The sequence below is a fragment of the Urocitellus parryii genome, chromosome 12 (genome assembly GCF_045843805.1).
Source record: "Urocitellus parryii isolate mUroPar1 chromosome 12, mUroPar1.hap1, whole genome shotgun sequence".
Classification (NCBI taxonomy): Eukaryota; Metazoa; Chordata; class Mammalia; order Rodentia; family Sciuridae; genus Urocitellus; species Urocitellus parryii.
Genome location: NC_135542.1, coordinates 12,085,694 through 12,098,853, shown reverse-complemented (window position 1 = coordinate 12,098,853; position 13,160 = coordinate 12,085,694). Strand labels below are relative to the sequence as shown.

The 13,160-nt window shown below is 40.8% G+C and overlaps 1 protein-coding gene across 1 annotated transcript in view; it reads left to right on the top strand.

Annotated features, from left to right (window-relative positions):
• Nucleotides 1–13,160, top strand: part of Vwa3b (von Willebrand factor A domain containing 3B) — a 187,079-nt gene that overhangs the window by 155,722 nt on the left and 18,197 nt on the right. Inside the window, exon 23 of the mRNA XM_026379299.2 lies at nucleotides 12,479–12,584. Within this exon, the coding sequence (XP_026235084.2) occupies nucleotides 12,479–12,584 (106 nt within the window). The remainder of the gene's footprint in view (nucleotides 1–12,478; nucleotides 12,585–13,160) is intronic.

The window sequence follows — 13,160 nt, the reverse complement described above, 5'->3', positions numbered from 1 at the left end:
GTAATGATTAAAATCCTGGACTCTGCCAGGTGCGGTGGTGCACACCTGTCATCCCAGTGGCTCTGGATGCTGAGGCAAGAGGATCACGAGTCACAGTCAGCCTCAGCAACTTAGTGAGGCACTAAGCAATTCAGTGAGACCCTGTCTCTAAATGACATACAATAAGGTTGGGGATGTGGCTCAGTAGTCGAGTGCCCCAAGATGAATCCCTGGTATCATGCACCCCTGATTTATTTTCATGACCCATGAACAGGTCAATTTCCAGAGTGAAAAACTTTGGTGGGACCAAAGCTCAAAACTACAAGGCATTTTAAAATCCCAGGGTGCAAAATTCACAGAGGCAGAGATGCACGTCATTTTTAACTCATTCATATATTAATAGAGTCTCATTTTAAATTCTTTTCACCAAGGCAAAAAGATTTTGATAAATGATCAAATGTTGGAGAGGAAGAAACCTTGTTAACCATAGAGACCCCCTAGAGTTTATTTATAACGTGCAGCAAAGATAGATTAAAGTGCCTTTGGAGTGGGATCCCATCAGAAACACCCCGCTGGGTCCAGAAGGCTGTGGTGGCTGCATTTACATCACCCCAGGGTGCACCATGGAGTTGGGTCATCGGAGGCTTTCTGGTACCCTCCTCTGCAGTAATGTTGGCACCCAACAAGCTGCCTCTTTGGCTCCCGAGTTTGGGACAGCACCATGGTTTTTCCACCAGGGAAGTCCAGAGGTGGGAAGGAGTTGTGGCTTCAGATGTCTCGCGTGGATGGCCCTGGCTTGCTTTTAACTCTCAGGTTTCCATCAAGGGGCACTGGTTGGCCCCGGACCAGACGGAAGGTGAAAACCATTCTCACCTGCTCTGCAGCTGCCCCCACACCGAGCACATTCCGTGCTCGGCTATGGAATGATTTCCCTGTTTCCATAGTCCCCTGGTCTTAGGGCATCCCTGATGGCAGGTGCTCACCGACCACATAACAGAAGGGAAAAGTATAAGTCTAAGTTTTTAAAATTCTCCCTGCAGATTCCTGTTGCTAGCCCCCCTCTGGTTGCCCTGATTACAGATCTCACCCTCACAGCTGAGCAATGAAGGGCATCTGTAAATTATAATTAACCTTTCCCTGGTCTCCCCGGGAGCCTGGTCTAGGGCAGCCAGCTGTGCTGTCCCAAACATTTTCTCAGTAAAATATGGATTGTCCTCCGGAACAAATCATACAGAATCCAGACTAAGAAAGTCCTCTCTACACCCCTGCCTTGGATCACCTTGGAAATTCTGGATGCAGAAGGTCTTTTTAAAATTGTAAGCAGCTGCAGGCAACCGTGAAGAAGGCCTTGGAACTGCACCCACACAGCTGGCTGCATGTGTCTGCTTCTCAAAGCCATGACCAGTGAGGTGTCTGGAGTCCATGACTTTGAGGAATGTGGGTTGGGCACTCTGCCCCATGAAAAACTACCCAGGAGAAAGAGTGTTGGGAGAAAATACACATTAGGGAAGGGGGGCGATTGAGGCTGGGTGAGTCGGAACTTGGAGAAAGAAGAGATACACTTTGGACGTGAGAATATTATACTGGATTGTGACCTTGACGTTGTGCATATGGGAGAATGTTAATTGGGGAGATTAGAGGGAAATTTCTTTGAATTACATTAAATGAAGTCAGACTCTCTACAGTTGTGATATTTGCTTCAAAACAGCAATTGGACCAAAGTGGAGGAGAATCACCCTTGACCTGCAAGTCAGCCTCCCTCATTCCCTAAGCGAACACTTCAGTCTGCTCTGCTGACAGCCAGGTCTGATAGGAAGACCAGCTCCCTAGTGACTGTGAACTGTTCTCTGACAGAGTAAGACCTCTGGGGTGAGGACAGGGGCTCACAAATCTGTTCACGGATGACATTGCCATCCTAGAAAGAATGGATGTCAAAGAGAAAATACCTCTGACCTCACGATTGTGCTTGTATGAGCTAGAGATTTAAAGAGACAGTCCTGCTCAGGAGCTCCTGTCACTGTGGGAAATTAGGGAAGGGAAGAAAAATTCTCACAAATTGTATTTGAAAAGTCTTCTGTTTAGTACCCACCTGCGCAGGAGCAGGAAGATGGGTACCAACTCTGGGGATCTCCGAGGTGGCAAAAGCAGCAGCCAGGTTGCTTTTGCGTTCTGCGGCTGAAGGCTGGAGATTGCAGCTGATTGACAGGTGGAGGAAGGTCCAAGGCAATCAGCTGGGGGTACTGGGGCACCCGGAAACTGGCAATAGCAGAAAGTTGTTGAAGGAGTAGAAGGAAATAGTCACTGGAACCCTGAGAGAGAGCGCCAGGGTGACCTTCAGGGGCAAGAGAAAGTCCTAGAGAACAAAGAGCAGGGAGCAGCAGGAAGCCTGAACCCTGATCTTCCTCCTCCTCCTGCTTTCTGATCTCTGCCAGTGCCTCACATTGGCTGCCCCCTTCCAGACTCCAGCTGGCTGGGGAAATAGTGGGGTGTGGTCCTCGAGGGCCAGCCTCTAGGGTCACAGAGCAAGGCAGGGAGGTGGAGGCAGAACAAGAGCTGTCGGTGTTTTGAAGATTTTCTTAAAAGACCTGCTGTCGTCTCATGTGAGGTATGAATACATATCTCCGCACACCTCAGGGGTCCCCAGGTGTCTGGTGGTGGTCCACCTTTCAGGCAGTGACACCAAAGTGGCTCCAACAGGTGACTTTTGTTTATCTCTGCAGTCGCAGAAATGGATACCTGCATCAGGAACATCCAGATCTCCAAATCTTCAGTCATTTTCAGTATTACCTATTCCTATTTCAGATTTTTTTTTCTCTTTGATTTTTTTTTCCCTGAAGAGCGATCAAGGAATCTTCATCTTTTCATAAAAGTCCCCCAAGTCGCTCTTCACATCTGCTTGGCCTTTTTATTTTCAGAATGGTGACGTCTGGTCCCCGAAAACAGCCCCTGGAGAGGGCAGTGGAGACTTCGGGGAAGGCAAGGGTGCATTTCTCACACCTTATTTTCTAAATTCCCTGAGGAGATGTGAAAAGAAACAGCTCCACTAAAGCAACTCCCCTCTGGTTTCTAAAGCAAGGCTAAGTGACCGAGGCTGCTGCATGGGAAGAAATGTTCCCTTAAGCCTTGGACTCTCAAGCAGGGTGGTCACCTTTCCCAGCGGCCCCAGCCCTGAACTGCTTTGCTGGTGGGAAAGGTGCAAGGAGACACCCCTTCCTCTCCAGGGCTGAGGCAGGAATTCCACTTAGAGCTTCACTTCTTTGGCACAGCACCTCTCCTCCTGTTAAAATGCACATGATCTGGGAAAGAAGTCACGTGGAGGCCTTCCAACTCCTTTACCACGAGTCACGAATCCGGAGCCCCCAGGGGCTAGGCAGGAGTTTGTTCCTCCTGATCTTTGTCACTCTCTCCCTTTAATGCATCTTTAAAAGGGACGAAGACCCTGGATATTCTCTGGGTGGAGGAAGCTCTTTGAAATCTTCTTGGCGGGTGAGGGGGATGTCAGAAGACTCTCCAGACTGGCCTGGTCCTGCTCACCAAGGCTTTAAAGGGAGTTGAATTATTCCCAGAAACACTTTGCACATTTTATGTCCTCATAACTGAGAATTCTAGAGAGAAGATCAAAACACATGTGACTCTGCATGCATCATCTTAATTAAAGCAGTCATAGACTTTACTGATCATAGGACAACACGTGGACATGGAAGCATTAATATTATAGCTGTTTTTGGTGTTAAGACACCTTGGGGATTGTGTGCGGTGGAGTTCAATGATATGGGGCGGGGAAAAATAATGCAGTAGTAGTTTCTCAATGTGATTTTTGAGCCAAGGTCTAGTTGGAGTTAAATCAAAGAAATGTGTTCTGTACCCAGCATGGAAGCTTAGTGCTTACCCAATGGGAAATTTTAAAGCATCAAACATTTAGTAACATCACTGTCTTCACTAATGCAAACCCAGGGGCGTGACCTTGAAATGAAGCAATGAAATGAAAAAAGGGTGACATCGTTTGGAGCCCCACCATACATCACCTGATGATTAAATCTGGCACAGAAGTGAATTGGATTCTCTGAATTTTATAGACAAGGCTAAATCAAATTACCCAGAGGACAGCATCTCCCCATCATGTGACTTCCCCACTGAACTGGTTTGTAGTTATTCTCAGGTGCCTAAGCCTCAAGAGATGTCAGCTTCACTAGAAAGGCAATATGTCAATCAATGGAAGGGTAACTGATGTGATACAGCAATCTGTATACGGGATAAAATTGGGAGTTCATAACTCATTTGAATCAAACTGTGAAATATGATGTATGAGGAACTATGTAATGTTTTGAACGACCAACAATAAAAAAAAATAAATAAAAATAAATGAATAAAGGTCTATTAACAACTAAAAAAAAAAAGAGATGTCAGCTTATTTTAGGACAGCCATTTTTTATTTCTCTCTCTCTCTTTCTGTCTCTCTCTTTTCTGATTCTTGTCTTCATGGATTTCTTGTTTTCAATACAGTGTTTTGTTTAGTGTGTATGTGGGGTGAGTTATGGCAGGAAAGGACTGGGCTGGAGGTGTTCTTTGGTGTGAGCTGTATACCTCTAATGTCTTTTGCAAGACTTACAGCAGCAGAATATCATCTTTCAGGAACAAAGCTGTCAGTGTTCTGGCTGAAGGGTTGGCATGTCTAGCTGCCCTGATGAGATGTCCCCATCCTGGGAGGCCCCTCTTGTCTCTCTGCAGGACCAATCACTGTATTAAAACCCTACTGGGCTCGTTGTTGCCTGGGCTCCTCTGCTTTATTGGTGGTGGAGCCCAACTGATCATGCCGTGGTACAAATGTGTATTAAGGAGTGAATGGCTCTCTGCACACAGCTGCATGCTGTGATGTTGACCAGAAATGAATTTTTGCCCAAAGTTAAGAATAGCTGAAACCAAAAAGAGTGAATGTAAGTTACTGGTACAAAGCCCTAACAATCTGTCCTGACGTTTTTCAGGTACACTCACGGGTATATGAATGGTGAGAGGGAAATGATACCTCTAGCCCTTTAGAAAGACACTTTTGCAGTGTTATTGTCCAAGCAGAGCAAAGGCCTGTCTGGAGTGAATGGCTGATCTATAGTGGATGAACTGGAAAGTGAGTCAATAGAAGAAAAAAAAACCACCTTATTATTCTAGGCAACTGACTTCACAGATTTGTACCTCTAACACATTCTGAAAATGTAAAAAGTAATCTCATCAGTTAGCTTCTGGCTAGGACATTGAGAAAATCAATATTTGAAATCCAGAGATAAAAGAGGGCTAGTTAAATAAATTATGTGAGTATACTCACATAGCATTTTAAGAAGGAGCTGTAACTGAATCTAGATGTAGGTTCTAAGAAGCAGCTTGGCATACTGATGAACCCTGAAGAGGGATGATCCCTTTCTGGAATCAGTCTGGAATCAGTCTGGACATTCTTCTGGAATAACATGCTGTTATTTGGAGACAGGGAGGCTGACAGGTGGCCTCGGTGACCAACCATACCTCTCTGGCTAGCTGGTCTTTGATGTGAACACTGGTGACAGGAAGCAAAGTGGTCTTGGAAGTCAACTTATGTAAAAGTGAGGTTTTTAAGCAACAGCTGTTGACTTGGCATGTTCTAGATTCTAAATGATCTCACTGGAGACTACATGGACTCTCTCATTGAGTTGCTGGTGGGAGGAAACTTTGGTGTGGGCCTCTCTTGGGAGGATGGGAAGTCTGTGCTGCTTGTGTGCAGAGTTCTGGCCCATGTTTTCCCCACGCTTTGTAGAAACTGCAAACAAGGGTGGCCTTCCTGCTTCCCTGTGCCTTTTGTAGAGATGGCCTAACTGCAGATTCAGTGCCTCCTGGACAGAAAGGTGGAATCAGAGGAAGCCAGAGATCCTTTAGTTTGTCTGCTCATTTGCATATTGCAGGGATGAAAAAAAAAAAAAACCTGGGAAGATTTGAAAAGATACTGCCCAAACTGGCACAGCCAGCTTGGCAGCAATGTGTCATTTCTCCTGTCCCTTGAGGCCATTTTCAGACTGCAGTAGGTCCTTCTCAATCTTCAACAGGGAGAAAGGGGGTTAGGATTTTCCCTCTTGATAAAAGCCCCCAAATAAGCAGCTAGCAACCCCCATCCACCACTGGTGACTTACTGATTGCCTCAGAAAAGAGACAAATTCCAGGCTTGGGAAGAGCCCAAGTTGGGAATACCACCAACGAAGAGCAGTGTTCTTCACACATGTTTGCCCATGGCTTCAGAGACGACCAGCAATGAAAACCTGAAAACTTGAAAATATTCCACAAGTCCTTGGAGAGCTCTTCACCCCTCAGCTTACTAATTCTTCACTTCCGAGAACCTGGATCTGAATCTTCATCTCTGAGGAAATAAACCAGACTCTCGCTTCCGCTAATGAACCTGAAAAGCATCTCCAAACAGATTCCAGTGACGGATGGCTACAGCAGAGCCCTGTCACAGGCACGTCAGGGCACCATGGAAATGAGCCCACTTATTACCAGAACCCAAATTGTATCGAACATGAATAATGATCCAGTGGCAAGTGGTTTTTGAGACTGCCTGAAGTTATTTAAATTTTTATAGTCAATTGCCTCATAAATTAGAGACTTCCTTAAGTGGGGGCCTGCCTGCAGATGAACTCATAAAGTATGCATTGAATACTTTATTTATGATATAACTATAACACTGCAAATACATAGCTGTGGTTATTCAGCTGTAGTACTGCTAAAAGTGGCATCAAAATGCCTATGGAAATACTTTATGTTGGGCTTTGTGTCATGGAGAAAATGAGCATTTGATAGTCTGCAAAGAGGAGAATCTGCAGAATGATCTTGCTGGGTACTCTTGAGATGGAGGACTAATTTCTATTAAAAACTCAATAATTAGTAAGGTAATGGTAAAGAAAAAAATAGATAAAAATCTAGGATGGGAAACCCCTGTTTCTGTGACATGGCAATTTGGAGGGAAAGGCTTATTCGTTTTAACTTTTGATTTAAAAGGATATTCAAGGCTGGGGATGCGACTCAATATAGAGTAAAAAATGTCTCTTCTTATTTATTCAGCCCGCTAGATGCAAAATGCCATGAGCAGTCACATAGATCGATCAGAAATAAGTAGCCACTTATATTTTCCTTTAAAAGTAAAATCAGATTTAGGCTGAAGCAGGAGGATCCCAAGTTCAAAGCCAGCCTCGGCAACTTAGCAAGGCCCTAAGCAATTTAGCAAGACTCTGTCTCAAATAAAAAATAAAAAATGGGCTGGAGATGTGACTTGGTGGTTAAGCACCGTCTGGATTCAATCCCTGGTACAAAAAAAAAAAAAACTGACTTAAATAAACAAAATCAAAAGCCTAGATTTGTAGAAGTATGATCACTGGTCATAAAATTTTGTCTTTCAATACAATGGTTTTTTTTAACTGTAAATGAATGCAATGCCTTTATTTTTATTTATTTTTATGTGGTGCTGAGGATCAAACCCAGTTCCCCACACATGCTAGGCAAGTGTTCTACCACTGAGCCACAACCCCAGCCCAATTCAGTGGTTTTAATAAAATCATCAGAGTTGTCAGCCACCACCCCAAATCCAGTTTTACCACATTATCCTCATCCCCAAAAGATCCCTCATTCCCATGTACTATCAACCTCTGTTCCACCCACAGCTCCAGGTAACCACTAATCAACTTCCGTCTCTATAAATTTGCCTTTTCTGCATATTTCACATATCAATGGCTGCGTTATATTCTATTGTATACCACATTTGTTCATCTATTCCCCAATTAATGGATAGTTGAATTATTTCCATCTTTTTATTATTATGGACCATGCTGATATGAACTTGCACATAAATCTTTGTATGGTTATAAGTTTTCATTTCTTTTGTATTTATACCTAACAGTAGTATTTATTGGTTATATGGTAAGTTTATTTTTTTCAAAAAAGTATCAAGCTTTTTCCAAAGTGTTAAAAATCAGTTGGCCAAAAATATAAGGATTTATTAATAGACTCTCCTTTTTAATACTGTTCCTTTTTGGCACATGACTATTCTTACATCAGTACCATACTTTCATGGTTAAGTGTAGCTTCATAGTAAGTTTTGAAATCAAGAAGTGTAAGATCTCCAAATTTGTTCTTTCTCAGAATTGTTTTGGCATGTCTGGGTCCTCTGAATTTGTGTGTAAATTTTAGGTCACCTTCCAAATTTCTGAACAACAACAAAGACAAACATACTAGGATTTTGATATGAATTATATTGAATCTATAGGGCAATTAAAGTCAAATGGCTCTCTTAATAACATCAACTTTGATCCATGAACATGGTATGTCACTCCACTCAGTGATGTTTTATAGTTTACAGTGTATTATAGGTCTTTCACTTAATTTTATAAATTCATTCCTAAATGTATCTGTTTGAATGCTAATATAAATGAAATTTTTCTTAATCTCATGTTTGGATTATTTATTTCTAGTATATAGAAAAACTAATTTTTATTTATCTTATAGCATGATACCTTGCTGAACTTGTCATTAATTCAAGTAATTTTGAGGTGAATTCCCTAGAATTTTCCAAATATAGATTATATAATTTATAAATAAATATACCTAGCTTTACTTGTTCCATTTCAATCTGGATTTTTTTTCTTGCCTGATTATACTGGTTAGAACCTCAAGCACAGTGTTGAATAGAAGTAGCAAAAGTGACTTTCCATTTTTCCAATCTTCAGGGGACGTTTCTCACAATTATGATATTTGCTGTAGGCTTTTCATAGATGCCTTTTATCAAGCTTAAAGTGTTCCTTACCTTCTACTCTTGAATTGTTGGGAATTTTTGTCATAAAAATGCTGGGTTTGGATAAATTTTCCTTCTTCATGCATTGAAATTATCATATGGTTTTATGGCTTATTCTGTTAAGATGGTGCATTACATTAGTTGATATTCATTGTTCTATTAACATGATTTTAAACCATCTTTGCATTCCTGGTGTAAATCCTACTTGGCCAATGTGTAGAATCCTTCTTATATGTTGCTGGGTTTATTTGCTAATATTATCTTGGGGATTCATGAAATATATAGGTCTGTAGTTTCCTTATCTTGTGATATCTCTGTCTCTCTTTTTTTTAATTGGGATAATGCTTTACCTGCCTTTTTCTAATCTATAGATCTTCCAGTTGTTGTGGTTCCAAGGGGCTCCTCTGTTCAGTTCTCTAGCCAAAATATCTGAGTATATTTTGTTTTCTTTTACCCAGAGATCAGTGTCATGCTTCTACTTATTTTACTTGTATCTATGGACTGATTCCACTTTCTTTGGACCACAGTGCCATTATTCAAACCAGATTTCCCTCCTTCAGAGTTCTGGCTCCTCTGGGCTCATGTTGCCAACATTACCACAAGATGAGTTTTGGGGACTAGGGTACAAAATTGGGTTAAAAGGAGAGAAGAATTTCTTCATCTTCTGCAAGTATTAGGAGTCCCCTTAAACCAGAACTAGAGGATTTCTAAAGCTGTCTGCACCTGGTGCCCAATTCTGGCTACCTGGAGATCAGGCCACTAGAGGGAAAATATAATAAACACATTACTGGTTATGAAGTGCTTTGAATTCTTGCTTTTTTCCCCAACTCATTTATTACTATTTGATTTTCAGATTTCTTGAATAGATTTTTTAAAATCCAGAACCTAAACTTTCTATAAGCCTACACTATTTCATTTCTCTAGCAATTAATTTTTAGTTTACAAGGACATTAGTCCTCAACTTGATTGGGAATTAGAAATAATTACTATTCTGGATGATAAAATGAAGGTTTTGTGGAATTTGGTGGGGGTGGGACGGGTTAGTGGACATTGAGTCTTTCTATTAACCATCAGTCATCAAACATAGAAAACAGAACTTTTGATAGCAACAAAGCAGTCTTTCTTTTGCTGTTTCTGAAATTTTCTGGGGGGTGAAGTCTTCACAGAAAAGTTATAAGTAAGCTGGTCCATGAGGGTTTATCTGGAACAGAAAAAGGATACTGTTTTTTTCTTCTTCTTCTTTCCTCTATGTCCTTCAAAATTAAACACTTCTATTGATCTGTCTTAAGTACATTGTCTCTTTTCTCTGTTACATCAGTTCTGCTACTCAGTAGATATTTATCCTGATATTATATTTTTTTTACTTCCAAAGTTTCCATTTTTTATACTTTCTATTTCTTCATTAGAAAAAACTAAATAAATACATTTCAAGAGTATTTACTTTTACATCCTGGACTGTGTTTATAATTGATGATTATAAACCCTTCCTGAACTTATAACTGATTTATCAGTTATTCCAACATCTGGGTCATCTCAGTGTTGGGATCTTTGGGTTGCCTTTTACCTTGAGAATTGCTCAAATTTTCTTGCTTTTTTCTATGTTTTTAAATGTATGGTGGACTTTTTGATACTGTGTTTTAAGAGTCTAGATTTCAGTTTTCTGGAGAAGGCTGAGTTAGTTTGTTTGTTTCCATCTAACTTGGTTAGGGTTAGAGTTCCATAGTAGTGGTTCCCATGTCATTTCCGTTTTAAAAAGCTGGGTGCTGTTTCCATTTAGTCCACCCCATGCTTGCCTTATTCGGGGTTCATTCTGTCAGTCTGGGACTTGGACAATGGTATAAACTTTAGCTCAATTCTTGAATCCTGGGCCTTGTTGCTTTGAGTCTTTCCTGCACGTGTGCACTTCATGAGTAAGTCCTGGAATTTGATTCATTCATAGAGAGACGAAAGGCATCATCTCCTCCAGCTATTTCCTGAGACTTCCAGATTAATCTTTAATTTTTATCATAGTATTTATTTCATAACAACTCAAATGCATAGAAGAGCTCTTGCTAATGATAACAGTGTCCCTGCCATCTCAATCCTACTTCCCAGAAGCAACTTCTATGGCATATTTGTTTTTAGTTCTTCTCTTCAAACTCTTTTTATGCCTCTATTTCATGATTAATCATATTTAAACAATATTTTATGCCTCTGTATGAAAAAAGTGATAATTTACCCTTGTCAGTCCCTCTCCCAACATTGTTAGTTGTATTTGAAATGTTTTACTTAATATATTTAAGCCTATCTTTTTAGATTCATTAAGTTTCATAATCTTCAATTCCTGAATCCACATGGTAGAGATCTCGATGCCAGTGATTTTTCTTTCTTCTTTCAATTGCACCTTCCAAGAGCTACTTTTAGACCAGGGTATTGTCAGTATTATGCTCTTCCCAAAGGCTCACTGTAAATTTTAAGGTTGTTTTAAAAACCATTAAACAGTGTTTGCATCATTATGATATATGCATAACTGTTGTTCAAAACTGGTACAAATCACAGTTTAGTGGTACATGGCCCTCTTGAAGTCTTATTTGATATGTCAACCAATTAAAGAATGTTAACAGCATCAAGAAAATAAATTTCTTTACCTTTTATCCCTTAGTATTCAAAATGATGCCACAATTTTGCCTATGTTTGAGTCATTACTTTCTGTTTATTTTCGATAGATAGACAGGCCTGCTTTTATAGATGTATGTGTGTTTTTCTAGGATTTCTATGTCCTCTTTTTCCTGGGAGACTTCCTGATGTCTATGACCTGCAGAAAGCTATCATTCTGAGATTTCCCTTTCTTGTTCCCTTGGGATGAATCCTACCACTTCCTGGATTTTGTGTTTCTCTTTCTTCATGCCTTCATTTTGCTGGAGTACATTTTCAAATAACTTACTAACATAGGATGAATGGGAGGGAGTTTGTGCTTACGGGCATGACTAGCAATATCTTTACCTTGTCATTTAATTTGATTGACAGCTTTCTGGGGTTTAGAATACCAGGTTGAAAGTTCCTTTCTCTAGGGACATTGAAAGGACCTCCTATTCCTTCTAGTATCCACGCTTGCCCCACCAGGAGCTATGAGAACAAGGGCAATCCATTCATTAGCCAATCTCAACCCATGCATTTCTCTCCTCTTTGTGTGTAGGTGATTTATAAGAGTTTTTCTTTGTCCTGAAGGGGTGGGATGAGGTATTATATTTCTAATCACTGTGCTTTCATGCTTGTCTCCAAGTTGCTAACTGAGGATTGACTTTTCTGTTAAAGAACCCATTCACCTCCCACAATTCTACGAAGGTGATGGTACGAGTCCTGTTTCTAGGTAGTCTTTGGTCCCCAGCTTTAAGACTATCATAGATTTTCTGGAATTCTAGTTGCATATAAGTTTTTTTTTCTGTATTTCCCTTTTCTTCAGTTGGTTAGTCAATTCTCCTTTCACCTGGAGCTAAGTATAGATATTGGGGAAGATAGATAGTACACTTCCCAAGAGGGTGATTTTTAATTAATATAGAACAGAAGGTATTCCAAAGTGAGTATATAGCTTATGTAGGTTTGGTAATTCTTCAATAGTGCTGTGCTCAGGAAAGAATCCCAGGTGACGTGAGACTTAGGATTTTTACTCTCTATACTGACTTTTTCTCTTTAATGACTACTGTTGGTCTTTTTCAACAACAGAAACCTCAAGGAAATCCTACAAAGAAAACCAAACCAAAAAAAGTAGATCCCCTGAAAGGCCAGAAGGTTATTGCAAGATGTGATGAAAATGGCTTTTATTTTCCAGGTAGGCTTGCTTTTTACTTATTTATTTATTTTTTGTGAGACTCTTTTGTTAAATAATTTGGCACTAGAGACCACTAAGGTATTCTTAAGTGAAACAGTGATGGGTTTTCTCATCACATTGGGGTGGGGGTGGGGGATAGCCAGAAAAGTGTATTTATTTTAACTCTCATTTGCTTAGCAAACATATTTTTATTATATACCTACTATGTTCTATTGCACAATATTCTGAAAGTGCTGGTCTGATACAGTAAGCAAACACATGAAAATCCTTGCCTTTCTGGAGGTTATTTATATCTTACGGTGGGAGACAGACAAGCAACGGAACAAGTTACAGGCGGGTTGCATGTCAAGATACAGTGCCCGCAGAGAAAGATCAGGCCACAGGGGGGTTGAGAGTTCTAAATATGTGCTTAGCCCTGCACACCGAAGAGCTCTTGGGGAAGGTGACACAGGATAAGGACTCAAAGGAGGAGGGCACGCCATGAAATCCTCTGAGGAAGACAGTCTGGAGGCTGGAGCAAGCATGGAGAGTTGGGGAAAGAGCAAACTAGAGGGGAGGAGCCAGCAGCCGCGTGGC